Source organism: Camelus dromedarius, chromosome 14, assembly GCF_036321535.1.
Source record: "Camelus dromedarius isolate mCamDro1 chromosome 14, mCamDro1.pat, whole genome shotgun sequence".
Classification (NCBI taxonomy): Eukaryota; Metazoa; Chordata; class Mammalia; order Artiodactyla; family Camelidae; genus Camelus; species Camelus dromedarius.
The window spans coordinates 56,914,030-56,938,186 of NC_087449.1; the positions used below are offsets into that span (position 1 = coordinate 56,914,030).

Below are 24,157 nucleotides of genomic sequence, written 5' to 3' on the forward strand. Positions count from 1 at the left end.
TTGGCACTTATACCAGAGACAGGCATCAGAAGTCACATACCAACTTTTCAGTGATTCCTTACAATTTTTCCTCTCACCAAGAACAGTTTAGTATAGCAGTCAAAAGCTCCAGCTCTGGGGACAGAGGCAAGTTCTTAATCTCAACCGTAAAATGCAAGTACTAATATTACCTACCTCATGAGGCCATTGTGAGGATTTAATGAAGCAATAGAAAGCACTTGACATGATTTCTGGAGCCCAGTGACATACTCAGTATGCTAATGTTCCTGGAAAGAGATGTAACTTACAAATCATGATTTTGATTCAGCACCAACACAGAATCCCATACATAGTAGACTCCCAATAAATACTTGTTAAACGTTAAACTAACCAATAAAGTTCTTCATTCAAAGTCAGAACCAAGAGGAACTGATCCATCACAAAGCCATGTTGTCAAACCTTAATTGGCTGCTTGCCTTTGTTCATCTTTCTAGTAGTTGCTCCAGACATTTGTCCCTAAGTACATCCTTCTCCAGATTCACTAAAATCAAGTACCTAGTCTTCTCTCCATTTCTTCTCAGTGTATCTCAACCTTTTTAAAACAAACAAATAAAACACCTTCCACATCTCTCCCTCCAGTCCCTCTGAGAAGTGCTTAATGAATAGGGGCCTAAATGACTTACAAAGGTATTTAAAATTCCTGCTGGATTTTTATCAGTAAAGATGAAGGTGTCTTGTTTAAGTATTTAAGACACTTGTTTTAGTGCCTTATCTCATTAAATTCTTACAACACCTATGAAAGAGGAAATAGGAATTGTCTTTTTGCCATTTGAGCAAACTGATGCTTTGAGAGATTGTTACTCACAGTGTTACTGCTACTGAATAGTCCATTTATTGTGATTTATAATCTGCCTTTCTTTACTCTGTAACAGAGTTCTCCCCAATATTATTATTATTATATTATAATAATTATATTGACTTCTTGAGGTATCGTTAATTAGCTGTTTTCTTTAGTGAATAAAGGAAATCCAGTGCAGAATATAGCCTTTTTCTTGACACTTTTTCTTCTAAATACAGAGCATCTTTGCTTCATACCCCAGTTGACCTGTTGCTCCTACTAATTATTATTCTAGTTCTTTCCTTTTGTCAAAACAAGTTTTATTGTTGCCTTCACTTCCAGAAAACTCTTCACCCTGACTTTTGTTTCTACCACTGTATTTATAACATGAATGACCACAGTGACCTTATTTTTCCTACATTGTAAGATTTCATCTCCTTCTTGAAGCATTTCTAGAAAATCATTGCCTCATGACCTGTCTAGACTCCTACCACCTACATGTACTGCTGCAGTGGTTCCACAGCTGGGACCCGTGCTTCATCTCTCTTCGCTTGATACAGCATCCCCATTGCTGCTGCCCGACTCATCTACCTGAGGGACTGATTTTTATCTCTCCACTCTAGCTTTTGACCTAACATTTAAGACCTCATTTTCTCTCCCAAGTAGTGCACACTATCCTTTTGATCTTTCCTTGTTGTTTTCTATTCCTAAAATAGAAAATCATCAGTAACAATTCCTTTTTGTTTTCCCCTTTCTAAAGTGTCGTTTCCTTTTTCTTTCCATTTAGTCGGGGGTTTTTATGTGTTTTTTATTTTGTTTTTTTGGAGGGTTTTGCTTTATTTTCTCTTTTTGTTTTGTTTTTTGGCCCTTCATAATATGACCCAATTCTCATTTCCTTCTAAAGGTATTTCCTGACTAACCCATTGCCACTGACCTCTCCTTGTATTTAAACAACTCTCTTCTCTGGTTCTTAATCAACCTCATGTTTTTTTGCTCTCTCACTTTTCTTATAACTTTCTTGTCTTTGCAGCTAAATTTTGATGATTTGGAAGTCAGTTCCTGTGCCTCTTGTTTCATTTGTACTTAATACAGAATTTGGAGGGAATCACATAGATAGTCAGTTATAACGAATAAATGATTTTCAATAAACTTTTTGTTTTTCTGATGCTGGAGATTTCTTTTTTTAAGTGAGCTATGAATTGTCAAATACCATTATATTAGTTTCAGATGTACAGTATAATGATTCGATATTTGTATATATTACAAGATGATCACCCCAATTAGTCTAATTAACATCCTTCATCATGCAGGGTTACAAATTTTTTTCCTCGTGATAACTTCTCAAATATGCAATGCAGTGTTAACTATAGTCACTTGCTGTACATTACTTCAGTAAATGACCTTTTAATTATCATTGTTTTTCTAAGCTTTAATTATCTTCTGAAACATTTGAGGATCTGAAGGCTGGGTTTTGTTTTTGTTTTATTTTGTTTTTATGTAAAGCACAGATTGAAGTTTTAGACCTAAATGATACTGTTTCAGTTGATACAGGTAGTGTAGAGAAGTGCAGTGACTCCCCCATCCCTAATAAACTTAAAGTTTTTTTCTTTATAAAAGTGACACTGACTCATTGCTGGAAAAGTTGACAGTATAATTTTTAAATAGATTTATTTACTATCTTGTGCCTAGAGAAACCTGTTAACATATTGGTACATATTCTAAAAATTCTTATAATTGGATACAAATTTCATAGGGGTCAAACAAAACATTTTATGATCCTCAGTTATTATATCATAGTTTCGTGGATTTTTACAATGTCATATTTTTACTGAGGCCTAATTTACATTTAACAAAATTTGCTTTTTTATGTATATAGTTGTTGACAAACACTCACAGTCATGTAACTACTACCACAATCAAGATATAGAACATTTCCATCAGCCTCCCGAAATTTTCTTGTACTACTTTTTATTTATCCTCTTCCTCCCCATGCCCACTTCTGGCAATCAGTGATCTGTTTGCCCCTATGTTGCTCTTTTCAGGATATCATTTAAATGGAGTCATTATGAATATAACTTTTTTTAATCAGCATATGCATTTGATATTCATCCATAATACTACATGTATTACTAGATTATTCTTTATTAAGCAGAAGTATTCTGTTGTTTGGATATACTATAGATTGTTTTTCCAGTCACAAGATGAACAGATTCCAGGTTTTAACAATTATGAGTAACATTGCTATGAACACCCACGTATAGGAATTGTGTAGACATACATTTTTGTTTCTTTGGGGTAAATTCCTAGCTATGAAATTGGTGAGTTGTATGGTAAATGTAAGTTTAACATTATTAGATAATTCCGAGCTGTTTTCCAGGATGATTATCATATCATTTTGTATTTCTACTGGCAAGGCATGACAGTTTCAATAATTCCACATTTTCACCAGCACTTGTTATTTTCTGCCTTACAATTTTTAACCATTCTAATGGATGTGTGCTAATATCTCATTGTAGTTTTAATTTGCATTTCCTAGATGACTAGTATGTTAGATGAGCCCCTTTTCATGTGCTTATTTGCCATTTGAGTATCTTCTTTGGTAAATTTTTTGTTTATATAATTTGGCCTGTTTCACTAGTTGGTGTGCTTTCTTATTGAGTTTTGAGAGTTCATTATATATTCTGGATACAAATGTGTATTTTGCAAAAATTTTCTCTCAGTCTGCAGTTTGTCTTTTCATTCTCTTAATAATGTCTTTTCCAAGCAGAAGTTTTTAACTTTGATGGTGCTCAATTTATCAATTTTTTCATTCACAGAATATGCTTTTTGCTGTCTTACCTAAAAAAGAATCTCTGCATACAAGAATACAAAGATTTTTGTCCTGTGTTGTGTTCTATAAGTTTGTACTTTAAGGTTTTACATTTTATCCTGTGATCCAGTTTTACTTAATTTTTGTGTTATGGGTAAGGTATAGATCAAGATTTTTTTTTTTTTTTTGCTAATGGATATCCAATTGTTCCAGCACCATTTGTTGAAAAGACTATCCTTTCTCTGTTAAATTTCTTTTGTACCTTTGTTGAAAATCAATTCATCATATATGTATGAATCTATTTCTAGACTTTTCATTCTGTTCCAATGATCTGTGTGTCTGTCCTCTGGCCAATACCACACTGTCTTTGCGTGGTAGCTTCATATAGAAGTGCTGAAATTAGGTTATATGAGTCTTCCAAATTTGTTATTTTCCAAAATTGTTTAGGCTATTCTAGTTTTCTGTTTTTCCGTATAAATTGTAGAATCAACTTCTTGATTTGTACCACTCCCCCCCCAAAATAAAACCCCCTACATATTAGGATTTTTATTTTGATTGTGTTAAATTTGTAGATCACTTCGGAGAAAACTGGCTTCTTAGCAATAATGAATCTTCTAATACATGAGCAAGCTATGGATCTTCATTTATTTTGGTCCTCGATTTCTTTCATTTATAGTTTTGATATATAGTTTTCATCATACAACTCTTACGGATATTTTGTTGGTTTCTTAAATAAGTACTTCATGGTTTTGTTGCTTTTGTAAATTTTACTCTTTTTAATGTAATTTCTATCTGTTGCTAATATGTAAAAATAAAATATTTGGATATTTGGATATTGACTTGTGTTCTACAACCCTGCTAGATTCACTTATTAATTCTAGTGTCTCTTTTTGTAAATTCTTTATGATTTTCTATGGAGATAATCGTATCATCTGTGAATAGGGAGTTTTATTTCTTCCTTTGAGATCTGTATGGACTGTGGTTTTTCTTTGCATTATTGCACTGACTGAGGACCTCCAGTAAGATTTTGAATAGGAATGGTGAAAACAGACATTTTTGCCTTGTTCCCAGTTTTAGGGGAAAGAATTCATTCTTTCATCAGTAAGTAGGGTTATCAATGCCCTTTTCTTAATTGAGGAAGTTCACTTCTGTTCCTAATTTGATAGGATTTCTACAGCATCGTTTTAAAAGACTCCTGCATAGTATTTTATACAATTTCTATTAAACCATAATGTAGACAAATTCCTATTTTAGGACATTTAAGTTATTTGCTATAAAGGGTTACTGATGGAAGTTATGATGGCTGAAGTCTTTTTTACCTAATCCTAGGTATGAATAAATTTCTAAAAGTAATTGCTGGTTCAAAGAGCACTTTACAGTTTTATGAATTTTAGTACACATTGCCAAATTGCCCTTAGAAATGTACCAAATGATAGTCCCACCAGCGAAGTATGAATATAGCTAGTTCCTCAAATTCTCACCAGTAGTGAAAAAGATGTGGTATAATTTGTTTTACTGTTAAAATAGATGAATTTGATTATTTCTCTGACTAGTTTAAAATCCTTGTTAATAATTTAGGAAATCGCACTTACAAATCGTAAACAAAATATTAATCCTTACAGAAAGCATCATGTTGTCACAGTTACTACAACGTTCTTTTCTTTTTTTGTGTGACCCTTCTAGGAACTTTTTAGAAAAGTTCGAAGTATCTTAAATAAGTTGACACCACAGATGTTCAACCAACTGATGAAGCAAGTGTCAGGACTTACTGTTGACACAGAGGAGCGGCTGAAAGGAGTCATTGACCTGGTCTTTGAGAAGGCTATTGATGAACCCAGTTTCTCTGTGGCTTACGCAAACATGTGTCGATGTCTAGTAACGGTAAGAAGAGAGGAAGGAGTAAAACCAGAAATCTCAAAGAGGTATATTCTCCCCTCACTACACATTCTTCCCAGATGTGTTAATGGGGCAAAGTAAAGGGGAGAATATATTTTTAGTGCTTATTAATATAATAGTCATTATATAAAAAGAATTTTGCTTTTTTTTAATATATAATCACCTCTGGAAGGAATATGGAGATTAGACTGAAATAGGCATGATATGGTCCTTCCAGTGTGAGGGAGATTAAATAAGGTTTGAATGAGTAATGTGAAATTTCTGTCCAATTTTTCCTGGGGTGTCATCTCACAGAAATAATGCAAATGCTTACATTCACATCTAATTAAATTCAAAATTGAAAAACATGTTGATTCTAATTCTAGCCTTGGTGGAAGTGACAGGGTAGTTGTGGTCATAAAGGGTTCAAAACTGATGATACTCTCTTAGAAACTATTAGACTTTTTTCTCTTTACATTGTCCACAGCCATTTAATCTCCACAGCCTGTCACATCTAGGGCAAGAAAGAATGGGAGACCAAAGAACTTCTGGTTAGTGTTCATTGTCTTCTATTCTGCAGTCATAGAACTGCCATGTACCATCTGTGTTTTCTCTGCCTGTTACTGTTACCAAGGTACTTTTATCAGAAATGTGTGTCCTTTAACATTTGAGTTTTTTCTTAATTATCACAACTTACTGTCACTGTCCCTTGCAATGAAATGCAAAATTCTGTCATTCTAGCAGTGTTTTTGAGTACCTGTGTCAAAGATAGGTAAGTCTGTTGAGACTTGGAAAAGGTACATCTTCTGTCTTTAAGGAACTAAAAATCCATATTGGAAAAAAAACAGAATTAAGAAAAGAATCATTCATAAGGTGTTCTGTGATATTACAGTGTGTTGATGTCTGCATGGATGGTTTAGCCTGAAAAATCAAGTTGGAGAAAAAAAGAAATCACTGTATTCGTGGGAGAATGACAAACTTTTATGAAGCGAGTAGAGTTTGAGTTCAGCCTGGGTGGAAGTGGGTTGGGGGTACAAGTATAGAGAAGAAAGAACATATTCCAGGTAGGTTCAATCCTGAGGCAGCAAGCATGGCATAATAGTTACAAACACTAGCTTTGGAGAATCTCTTAGTTCTAGGTTTAACATTTTAACTTTAAAATTTAAATTCCAGCTCTGCTATTTGCTGACATAGTTATAGCCTCAGAATAGTTATATAACTTCTTTAAGCCTCATTTTTTAATCAATAAGATAAGATTAATTCATATAACTTAAAGTTATTATAATGATAAAATTAAGTAAAATAAATGAGATTGTACATGTACAATTCCTAGCTCAATATTTGGCTTGTAGTAAGCCCTCAATAATTCAAAACTAAATTGATGGTGAAAAAATTGCAAAGGTCTTAAAATGTTGGCTATAGACTGAGGATGATTATAATAACAGAAACCGTCTATTTAGCACCTACTAGGTTGCAGTGTGGATAGGTGCTTTACATATATTATTTTTAATGGTTATTATAGCCCTGAAAGTTCAATATTGTTCATTAACTCCACTTTACTGAATGAGTAACTGAGGCTTTAAGAAAGGATAACTTGCTCAGGGTCACATAACTAGTAAGTGGCAATGTTAGAATTCAAATCTAGGATTACTTAACTCAGTCACTTGCCATAGTACCTTCTAATTAACATACCATAGGTGTTTGAGAGCAAACTGATTCTCCAGCTCATGCCTCTCATTTTCATTGTGACAGCCATGACATCCTGTAGTCAAAAATTAGAACTGGGACTAAAGCCCAGGTCTTCTGGCTCATACTTTTGTATTCTTTGCCAGTTTGGGATTTAAAGCCACAGGCAATGAAGGATTGTTAATTTTTTTAATAGAAGAGTTATTCTTGATGAAAATGATCTTTGAAAAGGCCTGGCAATAATTCAGGTTGCATTGGAATAGGAAGAATTCATGGATAAGCCAGCCTTTTATGTGACTTTTGTTGTGATCTGGCCTTTATAATAAGATTTTTTAAGCTTTACTCAATTATTTAAATTACAAAATAACAACCTATTGGAGTAAGTCAAACAATATAGGGATATAAACAGAAAAGGTTAATGCTCTTCACTTGTAGCCCCAGCCAGTTAAGCTTTTTTTCCTTCCAAGAGAATCCTTCCACAGTTTTCTTTATATTCATGATCATATAAAAACATACACAATACATATGTATAAAGAGGATATTTAAAATTTTTGTTTGAATTATTTCATTATTTTGCATTTTGCTTTTTTTTCCCCCCCCAATTACTGTGTTTTGGATATCACCTTAGGTCATTTCAGATAGATTTTACTCATACATTTTTAGTGGTTGCATAATATTCCATTTTACACACACACACACACACACACACACACACACACACACAGTTTTTCCAGTAATTTTCCCTGCTTCCCCCCAACTACCACCACCATGTTTTTTTCTAGTTTTTTTGTTTGAAGGATTTTTTTTGGCACCCACAGGCAGTGCTGCAATAAACATCTAAGTGTATTTATTCTTACATGCTGGAGCTTTTACTTCTTTAGCATAAGTTCCCTCAAAGTTACTTCATATACCAAAAGATGTATGTTTTTAAACAGTTTTTAATATATGCAGTTTGGAAAAAGAAAAGTTGCTTGTTTGTAGTTTTTGTCAAATTAATGATATAAATACTCTCTTCGTGGCTGATTTTAAGCTACCAACAGTTTGACATTTGACTCACAAATTCCTTTTTGACAGTTGGCTCTCTTGAACCAGGATGAACCAACTTTAGCACACTACTATGACAAGTATACAGAAATGTGTATATATCATTAGTGTACATAGAGCTCATTGTACATCAGCAAAGTGAATACATCTACCACCTTGGTCAGTAAATAGAATTATACCTTTCCCTCTTCCTTATACAAGCTAACCACTATCCTGATTTCTAACACCATACCTAACTTACTTGTGAGATACTGAAATAAAAGGGTGGCAATGGGAATAGAGTCATGGATTTCTTTTTTTTTTAACCAATTTTTAAAAATTGAATTACAGTCAGTTTATAGTGTTGTATCATTTTCTGATGTACAGCATAATGTTTCAATCATACATATACATATATATATTCCTTTTTATATTCTTTTTCATTATAGTTACTACAAGATACTGAATATAGTTCCTTGTGCTATACAGTATAAACTTGTTGTTTATCTATTTTATATATAGTAGTTAGTATCTGAAAATCTTGAACTCCCAGTTTACCACTTCCTGTTCCCATTCCCCACTGGTAACCATAAGTTTGTTTTCTATGTCTGTGAGTCTGTTTCTGTTTTGTAAATAAGTTCATTTGTGTCTTTCTTTTTAGATTCCACATACAAATGATATCATATGGTATTTTTCTTTCCTTTCTGGCTTACTTCACTTAGAATGACAATCTCCAGGTCCATCCATGTTGTTGCAAATGGGATTATTTTATTCTTTTTTTATGGCTGAATAGTCTTCCATTGTGTAAATATACGACAACTTCTTTATCCAATCATCTGTTGATGGACATTTAGGTTGTTTCTATGTCTTGGCCATTGTTTATAGTGCTGCTATGAAAAGTGGAGTGCATGTATCTTTTTGAATTAGAGTTCCCTCCAGATATATGCCCAGGAGTGGGATTGATGGATCATATGGTAAGTCTATTTTTAGTTTTTTGAGGAATCTGCATACTTTTTTCCATAATGGCTGCACCAAACTGCATTCCTACCAACAATGTAGGAAGGTTCCCTTTTCTTCACCCCTCTCCAGCATTTGTTTGTGGATTTTTTAATGACGGTCATTCTAACTGGTACAAGGTGATACCTCATTGTAGTTTTGATTTGAATTTCTCTGATAATTTAGTGATAATGAGCATTTTTTCATGTGCCTATTGGCCATTTGTATGTCTTCATTGGAGAGTTGCTTGTTTAGGTCTTCTGCCCATTTTTGGATTGGGTTGTTTGAGAGTTTTTTGTTATTATATTGTATGAGCTATTTATATATTCTGGAAATTAAGCCTTTGTCAGTCGCATCATTTGCAAATATTTTCTCCCACTCCATAGGTTGTCTTTTTTGTTTTGTTTATGGTTTCCTTTGCAGTGCAAAAGCTTTTAAGTTTAATTAGGATTTCATTTGTTTATTTTTGCTTTTATTTCTATTGCCTGGGTAGACTGCCCTAGGAAAACATTGCTAAGATTTATGTCAGAAAATGTTTTGCCTTTGTATTCTTCTAAGAGTTTTATAGTGTCTCATGTTTGTCTTTAAGCCGTTTTGAGTTTATTTTTGTATGTGATGTGAGGGAGTGTTCTAATTTCATTGATTTACATGCAGCTGTCCAATTTTCCCAACACCACTTGCTGAAGAGACTGTCATTACTCCATTTTATGTTCTTGCCTCCTTTGTCAAAGATTAATTAACTAAGTGTGTGGGTTTATTTCTGGGCTTTGCTCTGTTCCATTGATCCGTATGTTTGTCACTGTGCCAATACCTTGCTATTTTGATTACTGTAGCTCTGTAGTATTGTCTGAAGTCTGGGAGGGTTATGACTCCAGTTTCATTCTTTTTCTTCAGTATTGCTTTGGCAATTCTTGGTCTTTTGTGATTCCATATAAATTTTAGGATTATTTTTTCTAGTTATGTGAAAAATATCCTGAGTAATTTGATAGGGATTTCATTAAATCTGTAGATTCCTTTGGTGAATATGGCCATTTTAACAATAAACAATATTAATTCTTTCAATCCAAGAGCATGGGATATCTTTCCAGTTCTTTAAATCATCTTTAATTTCCTTAATCAATGTTTGTAGTTCTCTGCATATTAAGTCTTTCACCTCCTTGGTCAGGTTTATTCCTAAGTATTTTATTTTTTTGATGCGATTTTTAAAAGGGATTGTTTCTTTACTTTCCTTTTCTGATACTTAATTGTTAATGTAAAGAAATGCAGCTGTTTTCTGTATGTTACTCTTACATCCTGCTACCTTGCCAATTTTTTTTTTTATCAGCTCTAATAGTTTTTGTGTGGAGCCTTTAGAGTTTTCTACATATAGTATCATGTCATTCACATCTAGTGACAATTTTACTTCTTCTCTTCCAGTTTGGATCCCTTTTGTTTCTTTTTCTTGTCTGACTGCTATGGCTATGACTTCCAGTACTGTGTTGAATAGAAGTGGTGAGACATCCTTGTCTTGTTCCAGATTTTAACAGGAAGGCTTTCAGCTTTTCACTGCTGAGTATTTTGTTGGATGTGGTTTTGTCATGAATAGCTTTTCTTATATTGAGATATGTTCCCTCTATATTCACTTTGGTAAGATTTGTTATCATAAATGAGTGTTGATAGAATCGTAGATTTCTAATACACATGAAATACAAAAATCAAACAACTGTAAGAATAATGAAAATGTAAATATGAAAAGCTAATTTATTAGGAGAAAAATGAAGAGACTATCTTCATAAACTTTGAGTGGGGAAAAACTTCAAGATTCAAAATGAGTAATCTATAAGAGAGAAACATACCAAATCTGATTGCTAAAATGTATAATCCTTGGTGCAGCAAATGATGCCATAAATAAAATAAAAAGATAAAGCATTAGCCTAGGAGAATCTATTTGGAATACATATAGCTGCCTAAATATTAGAACCCAGAATTGAGGATAAAAGCAAATTGGTAAGGAAAAAAAAAGCCCAATTAAAAAATGGGCAGTTCTTAGAAATGAAAATTAATTGACTCATGAACTTAAGAAGTGATACTCAGTGATATTCATTATTAGGGAAATGACAAAATAAAAATACAGTTCTATACAAGTCACACCCATTCTATACAAGTCACACCCATTAGAGTGAAGGGAAAAAAAAAGAAACCATTTTAAATTGTTGACAGAGATGAATATAATCACTGGAGAGTATTTGGACAACAGTGGTGAGGATGTTCACATACTATTCCCCAGTAATTTCACATCTTGATAGATACACCAGAGAAGTTCCCAGTTATGCACAAGGAATCATATATTAGAATGTTTATTTAGGTATTGTTTTTAATAGTAAATAATATGAAACAACTGTAATAAGCCTAAATAAAGACAATACAAATATACCACAATTTATTTGATCAGTGGATTTGAATACTAATTTTATATATATATAATATATATATATATAATATATAATTTTATATATATATATATGCTGTGTTGAAATGAGTAACATAGTATTAAATGTATCAGCATAGATTAACCTCAAAAACAGTACTGAATTAACAGTATGATACCATTTAATAAAATTTTTAATGTGCAAAATAAAATTATTATTCATTAAATATATATATAAAATCATAGAAATTGGACATACTAAAACATCAAATTCAAGGTAAGAGAAAGAAGAAAGTGGGATTAAGGAAAAATATTATGGCTTCTGGTATTGTCAGGTTAGGTAATTTGGACCACCCTTCCATGAATAACAATTAGAAAAGCTGGTCACAATATTTTATAAAAATATAGAAGTCATCAGAGAGCTAAGAGATAGTAAAGAATTGCTAAGACTAAGTTCCTAGAAAAAGTGTAAATCAGAAGAAAACTGAAATAGTTGATAAAACTTCAGCATTGAAGAGGCAACTAAGAGTCTTGAATAGCTTGTTTTTCATAGATTAGTTGGGCAAGGGGGACAAAGGTTGAGACTAGGGCCCACCGAAAGGAATAGTGGAAGAGATTCTAGTAAATCCTCCTGTATTTTGGTTGGAATCTGATAGGACTGCATGGTTGAAATAAGGGTGAACCAGAAATTGTGCCTAGTTGTAGTTGAGGTTGACTGTCCTAGTATGAATATGCAACAGTTTATCCATTTTATTGTTGATGGGCAGTTTCAAGTTTTTACATATTATGAATAATGATACAAACATTTTTATGTCTGTTTTTTCGCACCTAAGAAATGTTATGTTTATTGGTTGGGTATATACTTAAGAATGCAAATGCTGATTTTTTTTTTTTTTAAGGTGGCATGTCCATGGGCCAGTATTGCCCAAAATAGAAATGTTAGTATATGTTCCACTAATGCCAGCTTAAGCAGACTTTCCTTTAAACTTCTATTTACTATGCTGATGTTTCTGATGAAATCAAACAAGACGTATCTACTCTGCAACATTTTTCTTCTTGACACTGTTTGGGTTTGTTCCTTTTCTTTTTTTAACATCATTATTTTGAGAAATAATTATCTACCTCCCAGTTGAATGAGAGAAATTGAAGACACTGAATAAAAAATTAAGCTGTTTCCCAGGGTAGGTGCTCCTTTTCTATAAATTGTAGTCATTAAGTTATTAACTTCATTGTTACTTATCAATATGTTTTACTGAAACACATCCACAGGTCAAATTGCAAGGTCTTTGGCCTGATTCATAGTCATGAGAAATGTATCTATCATGGATCATCAGTGTTGGTCTTTTGAAATAATAGAATCTGGTTATACTTGCCCACACAGTCATATTATGGTCCGTAGTAGTAGTAGTAAGAATAAGGAGTAGTGGGAATCATAGCAATAGTTTTTTGAGTTATGTGCTGAAGTGGTTACATCTAATTCATCTAATCCTCACAACCATTCTGTTATCCCTACTTCACAACTTTCTCTGAAAGTTAGAAAATTGCCTAAATAGGGATTTTATACATGTAGAGGTTTTGAATGTTAAATGATAGAACTTTATCTCAAACAATGGCCGAGATCAGTGGTTCTCAACCAGGGGTGGTTTTGTTCTCCAGGGGACCTTGGGCAAAGTCAGGAGACATTTTTGGTTATGGCTACTGGTATATTAGTGGGTAAAGGCCCAGGATGCTGCTAACCATTCTACAGTGCACAGGATCATTCCCCTACAACAAGGAACTACCCAGCCCAGAATGCTAGTACTGCCGAGGCTGAGAAATGTAGTAAAGATTGTTGAAATATAAATCTATGATTTAGGAGAGTTTTTTTTTTCATTGTTCAGAGCAGTTTTTAAATCTTTTTCCTGCCTCTGTGTCATTCACCTGGATCAGACAACCTCCATTTTAAAATCTCTTGTTATTTTGCATGCATTTTCTTTTTTGTTTGTTTGTTAGAATTCTGACATTTTTAATGACTTTCAACAAAGGGGCCAAGATAATTCAGTGGGAAATTCAGTAGTCTTTTCAACAAATGGTGCTGGGACAGTTGGATATATACAGCTTTGCATCCATTTTCTAGAGGAGGGCTTGAGAATACAATTATGTTGTGTGACATTTTCCCACAATATCTTAAAGGGTAGGTTTTTAAGAAAGGAATTTTTTAAATTTACAGAGAAAATTGATACAATAGTTTTGGCTTTACTAAGTTGCTCCGTGCCATATTTATTATTCACACAGACCCACTTATTTATACATATATCCAGCTGCCTGCTTCTACCAAGCTCAGCTAAGTGCAACCTCTGGTACGTAAAACTTAAGGTCATCAGAAGAGATAGTAAGTGAACTGTGCCTTTGGAGGATGCTGCTGCTTCTACTAAGTCAGCTCTTCGGTCAACGAATGACCGAAAAGACCTGCAAGACCCCCTTCACAAACTGCAGGGCATTTAACTAGAACTCAGTACTTCTTTTAGGAGGAGGAGGACATCTGAACTGAGAGACAGACAAAGAAAGGTAGACAAAAGAAATTGCTATCCTGTATCAAAATCTGTGCTTAAATAAAGCTTTAAGTTGGATTATTGGTAACTTTAAATTACAGTGCTTTTGTTTTAATCAAAATATAAAGAAACTCCCCATTTCAAAACCCCATTAGAATGTAAACTCCTAAGGGCAGAAACTTTTTCTGGTTTTTTTCCCACTGCGAAATTCCTAGTGCCTAAAGTGGTTCCTGGCCCATAATATACCCTCAGACATGTGTTTTGAGTGAGTAGGTAAATGCATGAATAAAAGAATAACCAACAGCTTGAGTTCATTTTATGCCTTAACTGTACTTTTGTTACTTCTTATCTCTGCTGTGGCAGGCATGCATACCTCAGCTATAAAGAATGGCACTAAAGGTAGATTTTTGAGCACTCTATGTCCTGTTATGCCAGATCCGGAACTTTCAATGTTGCCACTTTTTAAGTGCTTTAAAACAAGATGTGAAAAGAATGATAAGACTGTTCACAGGAAGAGACACTAAGAGAACAAGGGAAACAGTTAAATTTCATCAGAAATAAAGCCTGGAATTACAGACATGAAAAATTGTCCTTAGGCAGCAGCAAGTGGCTCGAGTCAACTGGAGGAGTAGGGATGTGCAACTTGCCTGATGAAAGATGAAAAATGTTTTAAAGGAAAGATTGATGAGAAATGATTACCCTTTCATAACTTGACTGCCCCCTTTTCAATCTTGTGGGCATCCCTCAGGACTATATACCTCTTTGGATGTATCTAGTATAGCTGCATACTGATAGATGTGTTCATAATACATACAGACTGTTATGTTCAGTTATAGGTGGTGATTTACTAAAGTTGGGACATAACCACTGATTAATGATAGTATGTCACCATGGACCCATGAGTTACAGTCACACAATTGATTTATTGCTGTTCACTACATTTTAGAGTTAGTCTGGGGGTACCACTTGTTTATATTTTACTAGTTGTTCCAAATACTTTACCTTAGAGCAGTACATGCTTCAAGGAAAATGACCACTGGGCCATAAGTTACCATTAGCATCTTTATGTTCTGGGAGAGCGTTGAAAATCTTGAGTATGCTGAGCAAGGCTGGGGTTTGTCCTTCTATTTTCTGCTTTCTTATTTGACTACCATAATTAATGCACAGCTGACAGCCCTTGATGATTCTCAGGGAGTTTGATCCTTTTAGGGATAAGAAGTATCTACACTCAACACTTAACAAATATATTAGCGGTACAAGTGCTCTTGCTTGAAGAAAATGACTACTTGATGGTGACAATATTCACATCCAAGATTGTGGCTGCCCAGTATGTGGACAGGTCTTATCACAATATGAGATGGACACTGTTACTTGACAGTGTAATATAATGTTGCACTGTTAGTTTACTACTATGTAATAAACGAAAAGGTAGGTGCTCTCCAACGAATATAGCTTGCCAGTCTTACTATAAAATATTTCCCCTTGACTGCCTCACTCCCTGAGAAATCATCTCCCAAACAACCCATTTGAAACACTTATAAATTTTGTTTTGATCACAAGACTACTATTAGATGAAAATTATAGTTATTTAGAGAGATCTTTTTCTCACTGTTGTACATTTCCTCTCATTTTTCTTGTTAATCCATGATCACATCTGCAAACATGTACTTTGTCTGCTGCTTTGAACTGAATGTTTGTGTCTCCCCCTAAATTCATATGTTAAAGCTCTAAGCCTCAGTGTGATAGTATTTGGAGACAATTAGCTTTCGATGCAGTCATAAGGGTGGAGCCCCATGATGGGATTAGTGCCTTTATAAGAAGAGAAAGAGGTACTAGAACTTCCTTTCCATCACATGAGGACAGAGGAGAAGGCAACTGTCTGCAAAGCAGGAAGAGAGTCTGTATGAAGAACCAAATCTCCTGGCACCTTGATTTTAGACTTCCAGCTTCCAGAACTGAGAAATAAATGTCTGTTGTTTAAGCGACTAGTCTTTGGTATTTTGTTACAGCAGCCCTAACAGACTAAGACACCAACTCTTCATATTCTTACCAGTTTTATTAAGTCTCCTGACCATTGTCCAGCAGACAACACATACTGCCTTAATAATGTCATAATCCTGTTGAATATATCATCTTCTAAGAAGGAAAAAATCACCATGCATCACAGTCCTCAGAGTTTATTGTCTCCCTGTCCTATTTCCATATTTCCACAGTCCTGTTAACCATCCCCAGAGGATATTAAGATCATGTTCCAAAACAAGTCTTTAGGGAGTATTGTACTTAGGCATTCATTCATCTAGAGACAAATGTGCTTACAGATCTGTGGCCATTCTGCTAATTATTTGGTTTTAATCCTTCCATGTGAATATCTCTAAAAAGCTCATGCACAATCACGTGTTCTTTAGGTCCTGTACATGTGAAATGTCCCATGACTATCATTTGGGGATAGCTGATAATCAATTCTCTTGCCTTTTGTGATTCTCTCCCTAATTGCTTTGTGAACTAACTTTACTTATATACTTTGATATCTATGTTATTACAATATAGGTTTCTCTTAATTTTTAATAATAAATATGCCAAATACAACTCTGTATTTAAATATATTAGTTTATTGGACTCTTAACTATGTGCTGGCCTCTATTATTTTTTTGCTTAGACTATCTCATTTAATCCTTCAAACAATCCTAAGAGACAGATGTTATCAACCCTATTTTAGAAGGAAACAGAGGTTTGGTGAAGCTAAGTAACTTGGCCAAGGTCATATGACAGCTGGGATTATAACTATCTCCAAAGCTCCTATTTTAACAGCTACTTTATAATGTCCCTCAATCGGCAGTTGTTGGGATGTCTTCTTTTGCAGATGAAGGCTGAAAGGCTTAATGAGGTAACTTGCTCAAGTTTATGTACTGATTAGTTACAGAGTAGAGATTCAAACCCTGATTTTATAACCCACAATTCCAGTACTTTTTCAGCTTCACTGTTCCGAATGCCCCATTATTCTCTGTGACTTACAAAGTGCTCCCGTCAAAACAATTTCATTGGATGCTTAAAGCTGCACTCCAGATTAGATGCAGGGATTGTGCCTCCCTTTTTTTGGATGATGAAACTGAAACTTGGGTTAAAAGAATTGCCTTTGTTTAAAATCAAGTAAGCAAATCTTTTGATCTTTAACCTAACCTTTTCAACATAGCCTTCCCTACGTGAAATGTGTAAAGGACAAAGCTTTCTATACATTTTATATAGGGAAATTCTCCCTTACCTTATGTCATTTCTACTTGTTTCTATAAACCAAAATATCACAAGTTGTATATATTTAATCTTTCCGACTCATTTTTAATTCTAGTCCCTCTCGCCATAAGACAGTGGCTTGGATTTTCGTATTGTCCACATTGTCCCCATTTTCTACACAGTAAATCCATAATATCCCTTTAAGGTGGACAAATTGTGTTCCAAGTGATTTTTATCTTATTAGTCTGTTTTGTCCTTAATATAGATGATAGTGGTAAATATGCCAAGAAACTGGATAGGACCTTTTTACTAGTTTACTTGTGTTCCTATACAGTAGCAAATTGGATATAACTGCTGATTTTTAGAACCTTTAGTTTGTTATGGAAACTAATGCCATGTTGGTGCTCTGTTGTGTACCATCTTGCTCACAGATAAGCTTCTTACGGTGCATCATTGTATATTCTGGATCCTATGTAGTAAAAGACAGAGTCTACTTTGGGCTTTTGCTTTGGAAAACCTTCCCTTTCGTGTAGCGTTTCTTTTCTTTAAGGCTTGATTAAACACCTACTGTCTTGTGTGATTATAGGATAGGCCTGACTATGAAATGATCCGTGGTGGCTTGCATTTTATGGCCTGAATTTGGAAATGAGGGCATGTTAGCTTTTCTATGGTTGTCTCAAAAGTGCTTGATGATCTTCCCTTCTAAGTTAATGTTTCCTGCAGAAAAGACAGTGTTATGAAACACTAGGCCCTTGATTAACAAGAACTGGACTTGTTTAAATGGTCTTCCATGTCTCATTGGAATATACTGGACAGTATGTCATCTATTTTAGCAGAAATACAGTATCATACGCCTCAGTTCTGAAGAAGTTTCTCTAGCCCTTCAGCCTTGATCAGCAGCTGTACAAGTCCATTTGGTTGATAACATTAACTCTTTTGTGAGTATAACTACAATGCATCCCATCTTTTACCAATTTCTCCTACTAAATCTAGGGCAAAGTCCATGCATCTTAGAACTTGGGGAGCCACTTTGTGATTCTAGAAAAACCATTTTGCTATATTATGCAATAGCTGTTCAGAATGGTACTTTGGATTTTATGTGTGAAATGGAATATTTTGGTCAACCACTGCACCAGTCCATTTTTTTTATATTCTAAATAAAAATATCTCTGTGTTTGGTTACAAGTAACTTTGAATATATGCACTGTTGCAATTACCAGAAAGCAATTATTATTGGATTTGAATGGAAATCTTGTAAGCATCTTGCCTCCAAGTGGCCCCTCCCTTCCTCTCTGGGTCTTTATATGTATCAAAAGAATGTTTCTAAGGTGGGCATTTATTAGACTGAACTTTTAGAGTACTAGTATTTTCTTCTGGCAGAGAAGAAATAATCAATAAACATAGTATATTGATAGTCAAGGGAAATACTAGCATTACAGTGTTATGATATCCCCCTGAGGAAAAGATATCTCAAAAATCTTCAAATGTATACCCCCTTCTGATTTTCTTCTAGAATAAGTATCTCACCGACAGTTTTCCTATGACCATGAAATTCTCCCCTGGTTTGTCATTTTTATTTGTTCCTTTAAACCAAAGTACCTACAGTGGTAGTAAGAAAAGCAAAAGTAATAACCCTTCAGAGTTAAAAAGATCTAGACGAGGTCAAAGTCATAGTTGTAATAATGTTACATGGATTTCAAAGTCAGCTAGAGGTACAACCAGCCATAAAGGATACAGAGGAATGTGTATCTTTCCTGTATAAAACTGAAAACATCTTAGCATTGAAACATGAAATGCCTGAAGCTAAATGGTGTACCTCTTACAGAATGCTTACCTGTGGTTCAGTCAGCATTATTTTGTACAATAAAGAAAACAGCTATTCTGAGAAAATCATTGAATTTCTGTAAGTAATCTTGCTGCTTTTGCATTTTCCCATCTGGATGCAGCTGAAAGTACCCATGGCAGACAAGCCTGGTAACACAGTGAATTTCCGGAAGCTGCTACTGAACCGTTGCCAGAAGGAGTTTGAAAAAGATAAAGCCGATGATGATGTCTTTGAGAAGAAGCAGAAAGAACTCGAGGCTGCTAGTGCTGTAAGTATTTTCAAGAAAGACAGTGCTTTTGCACTTTGAGTGCTATCAAATAGATTTTTCATGAATTTCATGAGCCGGCTACATCTTCCTGCTACTTCAGTAGTGCCTGTGGCCTTTTCTTCCTGTGGAGATATACTGTATTGATGTTTAGAGGAATGCTTTATTCTTTTTAGTGCCACATGTTAGAGCAACTAAACCTTCTAAGATAGGAATTCAGAACCTAGACTTCAGAGAATTCACTGAATTCCAAAGATCCCTTGAAATGCATGCGAACTTTTAGTTTTCTGAGTAGGTCTGTAGTTGGTGTCAAAATCTCAAAGGCTATCCCTTGACCCCTAGAAAGGGTAAGGACCATGAATCTAAGTGTATGTTTATAACATCTCTTGTGCAGTACCGTTTTCATCATCAAGATTCTGTTACTCTTCCTTCCACAACAGCCAGAGGAGAAGACAAGGCTTCATGATGAACTGGAAGAAGCTAAGGATAAAGCCCGGCGGAGATCCATTGGTAACATCAAGTTTATTGGAGAACTCTTTAAACTCAAAATGCTGACTGAAGCCATCATGCATGACTGTGTGGTGAAGCTGCTGAAGAACCACGATGAAGAATCCCTCGAGTGCCTGTGTCGCCTACTCACCACAATTGGCAAAGACCTGGACTTTGAGAAAGCCAAGGTAAAAGTCCAGAATCTCCGAAACCTCCATCTGGAACTCTTGTCGGTTGCAGAAGAACTCAGACTGTCAAGATAGGTGTCCATCTTGCCCCAGGAGTCCAGGCTGTGTATTTTTCTTCTTTTGTCCTTCTCATTGTCAGTGCTTGGCTAACATGCTCCTTAGCACATTTTCATTAAAGTCAGAAGTGAAGAGGGTCCCTAATTGTATAAAAGCCAGTTTATGAATTGTTCAGATTATTTGTCCCTTGTCCTTTTTCTGCATGACTGTTTCACAGGTCATTTGTATGTATAGCAAATTGTGGGCAGAAATAAGGGCAGAAAAGCTACTACAGGCCAGGACAGAAGGTGAGACAGAAATGAAGACTCAGTAGCTTTCTGAAATTTATACTTTAATTAATGACAGAGTATCCAACCATAGTATAAGAAGTCATTAAAAATATTGTAATTCAAACATAACATGGTACTCTCTAAATAAGGGTAAGGAAACTAGAAATGCTTCAAAGAAATAATGTCAGAAATGTTTCATAATATCAGAATCAGCCAAGTTTACATTTAACTGTGACAGAAAACCCCAAGTGTCAGTGTTTTCTACAAGATTGAGGTTTATTTCTCACTCATGTAAATGAAGTTCAGAGGTAAGGAATCTGACATTGGTTTGATGGGTAAGAGATCACAAAAAATTTCAGTTTCTCTGGCTTAACAGTTTGTCATCCGTAAGGTGTAGCCCTTGTCCTTATTGACCTCACAACAGAGAAGGTTGGAAAGGGGCAAGGAACACAGTCACCTCTCTTTTAAGAACGATTCCAGGGAGCTGCAGCATGACATTTCCATTTATATTCTGTTGGCCTATAATTAGTCACAAGACCATGGCCAGCTGCCTGGAATATGTAGCCTTTATTTTGGATGTCATGTTCAATGAAAAATTCTACCACATTGCCTTTTGGCTGTAAGTTGTATTCCTAGACCACTTTAAAATTCTACGCGGTAAAACTACTTTTGAATTCCTTACCCAGGAACGCTAATGATTTTTGTCTCTTGCAGCCACGTATGGACCAGTATTTTAATCAAATGGAGAAAATTGTGAAAGAAAGAAAAACCTCATCTAGGATTCGATTCATGCTTCAGGATGTGATAGACCTGAGGCTGGTAAGCAGAACAATAAGCCTACTGCTCCATTGTCTTTTTAGGAGTTGGCTTGTGGAGGATGTCCTGGTACTCACATGTGTAAAAACTTAATGCTTTTGCTATATGACTGTCAGACTTGAACTGACAAACTTTATGAGAGAGCTGTGTGAAAGGACAAAGGGCGTATATACCTCCCTGTCTGTTACGTGTTTCTTCCCTTTATTCTGGTTATCAAACCATATTGCAGTTTTGAAATCAGCCATTCTGAATTCAAACTGTGGTCAATTAAATTTAGTCTTAGATGCTAAATAATCAGGAAGCCTCATTTTCAAAATGAATGTATTTAACTTCCCTGAGCCTTACATTTTAGTCTCTAAGTGAGGATGCTGCCTACCTTGTGGATATGTTGTGAAGATTCAGTGTGGTGATTATGTAAAGTGCCTGGCTCAAAGGAGATGTTGATGTGTTCTTCTCTGTTGTTTCTCCTATATACTTTCTTGTTCTGCTGCTTTTTTTTTTTTTTTTTCTCATTTCTCATACCAGGTACAGTTTTTTACCAATACCATATCCTTTCCCTTTTCCTCTCTTTAACTCCTACAGGGACTATACTTGCAGCTGACCGTAAACTAGAGAAAGTGAATATAGGCCCTGCCTCTTCCCTGCCCTGCACCCAGACCAAATAGCATTGATGATGGTTCTCTGTCTTGTTTATCTAAGCCCAGATGTGACCTCAGGATCCTTTTTGTTATCAAAGCCACTACCAGTTGATCAGAATTTAGATACTAATTTAAACCTATTTGCTATCCTTGCCTCAAGCTAATATAAATCAATGTTTTAAAACCTCTCCAGGGAGATAGGGAGTATAGCTCAGTGGTAGAGCATATGCTTAGCATTCATGAGGCACTGGGTTCAATCCCCAGTACCTCCATTAACAGAAAAACAGAAACAAAAACAAAACCTATTCATCCATTCTTTCAACCACTGGTACTTGGGTCAGATGTTGAGACTATAGCTGGGAAGGGGAGGAAATGGAGAAATATAATTACAAGGAGACAACCTGTTTTGTGCTTAGTAGAGAGGATAACGAAAAAGTAGAGTGTTATGGCATTTTGTGTAAATACCAGAACCTTGATATGAGAGGAAGAAAAATGCTAGTCATCCCCGATTTAGAGCCCCAGTGGGGTGTGCTATGAACTGAGTAACAATATACCAGACTTAAGTCAAGGCTAAAGAATCTTAATATTTCTTGATTGCTGTTCTCTCTCCTCCTTTCAAAAGTACAAAATGATTAAAAAAAAATACACTTGGGCCAGTCTTTCACTCTTTTTATCCATCAGCTGTTGGAACACTCAGTATACAGTAGCTCAGAATTGACTGAGAAGAATGTAATTCTTTAGCTTTAACACTGAAACTGTACATAGTGCCATCTGGAAGATGAAAAACTGCCGTAGTACCAGATTTTTATATGTATCTTATAGTTTTACAGCAAAATGTATAAAACAGATTTTCACAAATTTCCTTTTTATTTTTAGTTATCTGGCTGATAACCTTATTTTCTCCTTTTGTAGTGTAATTGGGTATCTCGAAGAGCAGATCAGGGGCCTAAAACTATTGAACAGATTCACAAAGAAGCTAAAATAGAAGAACAAGAAGAGCAGAGGAAGGTCCAGCAGCTCATGACCAAAGAGAAGAGAAGACCAGGTGAGGGGTGGAGTCCACCAGGCATTAGAGAACTTGGGAGTTTGAGGGACAGTTATTCAGAATTCTGTGTTTAGATGTGAAGTGAGATCAGAAGACTAACTTGTAGAGTGGTAATTGGTAAGTAAAGCACCTTACCTGGAGACTGGTTATTGAGTAAAAGCAGAGACTACAAGAACTGAACATGATCTCTTCAACTACTTCTAAGTCAGTATTCAACAAGACTTGAGTCAGTAATCAAGAAGACTGAGCATCTTCTGTATACTCAGTGTTGGTGACAGATATAAAAAGAAGTGGAAGATACAGTTCCTTCCCTCTAAAAGCCTACTTCATCTGGGAAGTCAAAACTAATGAAACATTTGTCAAGCAAATGGAAGATACTATCAATTATGAAATGTATTCTTCACTAAAACTGTTAACATTTAGAGGAAAAGAGATAGAAATCTGGAAGAAATTCTTAACTTGAGGAAGGGACACTTGAACTGGGATGGAAGATATTTGGAAGGAAAGGGAAAATTTTGGTCATGAAATTAAAATGGACATATGCTATAAAGAGGAAGAAATAAGCCTCGTTAGAGTAAAATTTAAGTGTTCAGAAAGAATGGGAAAATGTTTGTCTGGAAAAATGGAGCCAGATTAAACTTTTGGCTTGATTTGACATTAAAGAGCCATTGTATGTTTTTGAGCAAAGGAGTAATATACTAGAGGTATGTACATGTCTATTGTTCTTCACATGTTGAATCAAGGGGTACACTGAACTCAGAAATGTTACTGTTACCTGAAATGCTAAGTGGAAAGAGGTAAGACTTGATAGTGATAAGAATAAAAAGAAGTAGAAAAATATATGAAGGATGAAATAGAAGGCATTTTTATACCTGAGAAAATAGAAAGTCTGTTGACTAAATTTTGAAACAGTTAGAAGAGGAAACCTTTTTCAAAAAGGAGACGGTCGTTTTCTTTTAAGCTTATCTGAGATGACATTCAAATGAGAGTGCTCATTTTGTCCACTTTGCAATTAAGTGACCAGAGTGGTGACTGGGTCATATTAGCATAGTGCTTGAGAGCATAGACCTGGAGCCAAACTGTCTAGGTTTGAATTTCAGCCCTCCCACATCCTAGCTGTATGACCTTGCACAAGTCACTTAATCTATAAAATGAATCTAATGATAGTACCTAGGATTTGTGAGAGGATGAAA

At 35.0% G+C, this 24,157-nt stretch overlaps 1 protein-coding gene across 18 annotated transcripts in view; it reads left to right on the forward strand.

The window, feature by feature from the left end:
- The window catches only part of EIF4G3 (eukaryotic translation initiation factor 4 gamma 3), a 319,467-nt gene that overhangs the window by 255,266 nt on the left and 40,044 nt on the right, over positions 1-24,157 (forward strand). For all 18 annotated transcript variants that reach the window (XM_031464263.2, XM_064493971.1, XM_064493960.1 and 15 more), the window contains 5 exons: positions 5,310-5,507; positions 19,319-19,465; positions 19,903-20,139; positions 21,180-21,284; positions 22,832-22,964. In XM_031464263.2, the coding sequence (XP_031320123.2) occupies positions 5,310-5,507; positions 19,319-19,465; positions 19,903-20,139; positions 21,180-21,284; positions 22,832-22,964 (820 nt within the window). The remainder of the gene's footprint in view (positions 1-5,309; positions 5,508-19,318; positions 19,466-19,902; positions 20,140-21,179; positions 21,285-22,831; positions 22,965-24,157) is intronic.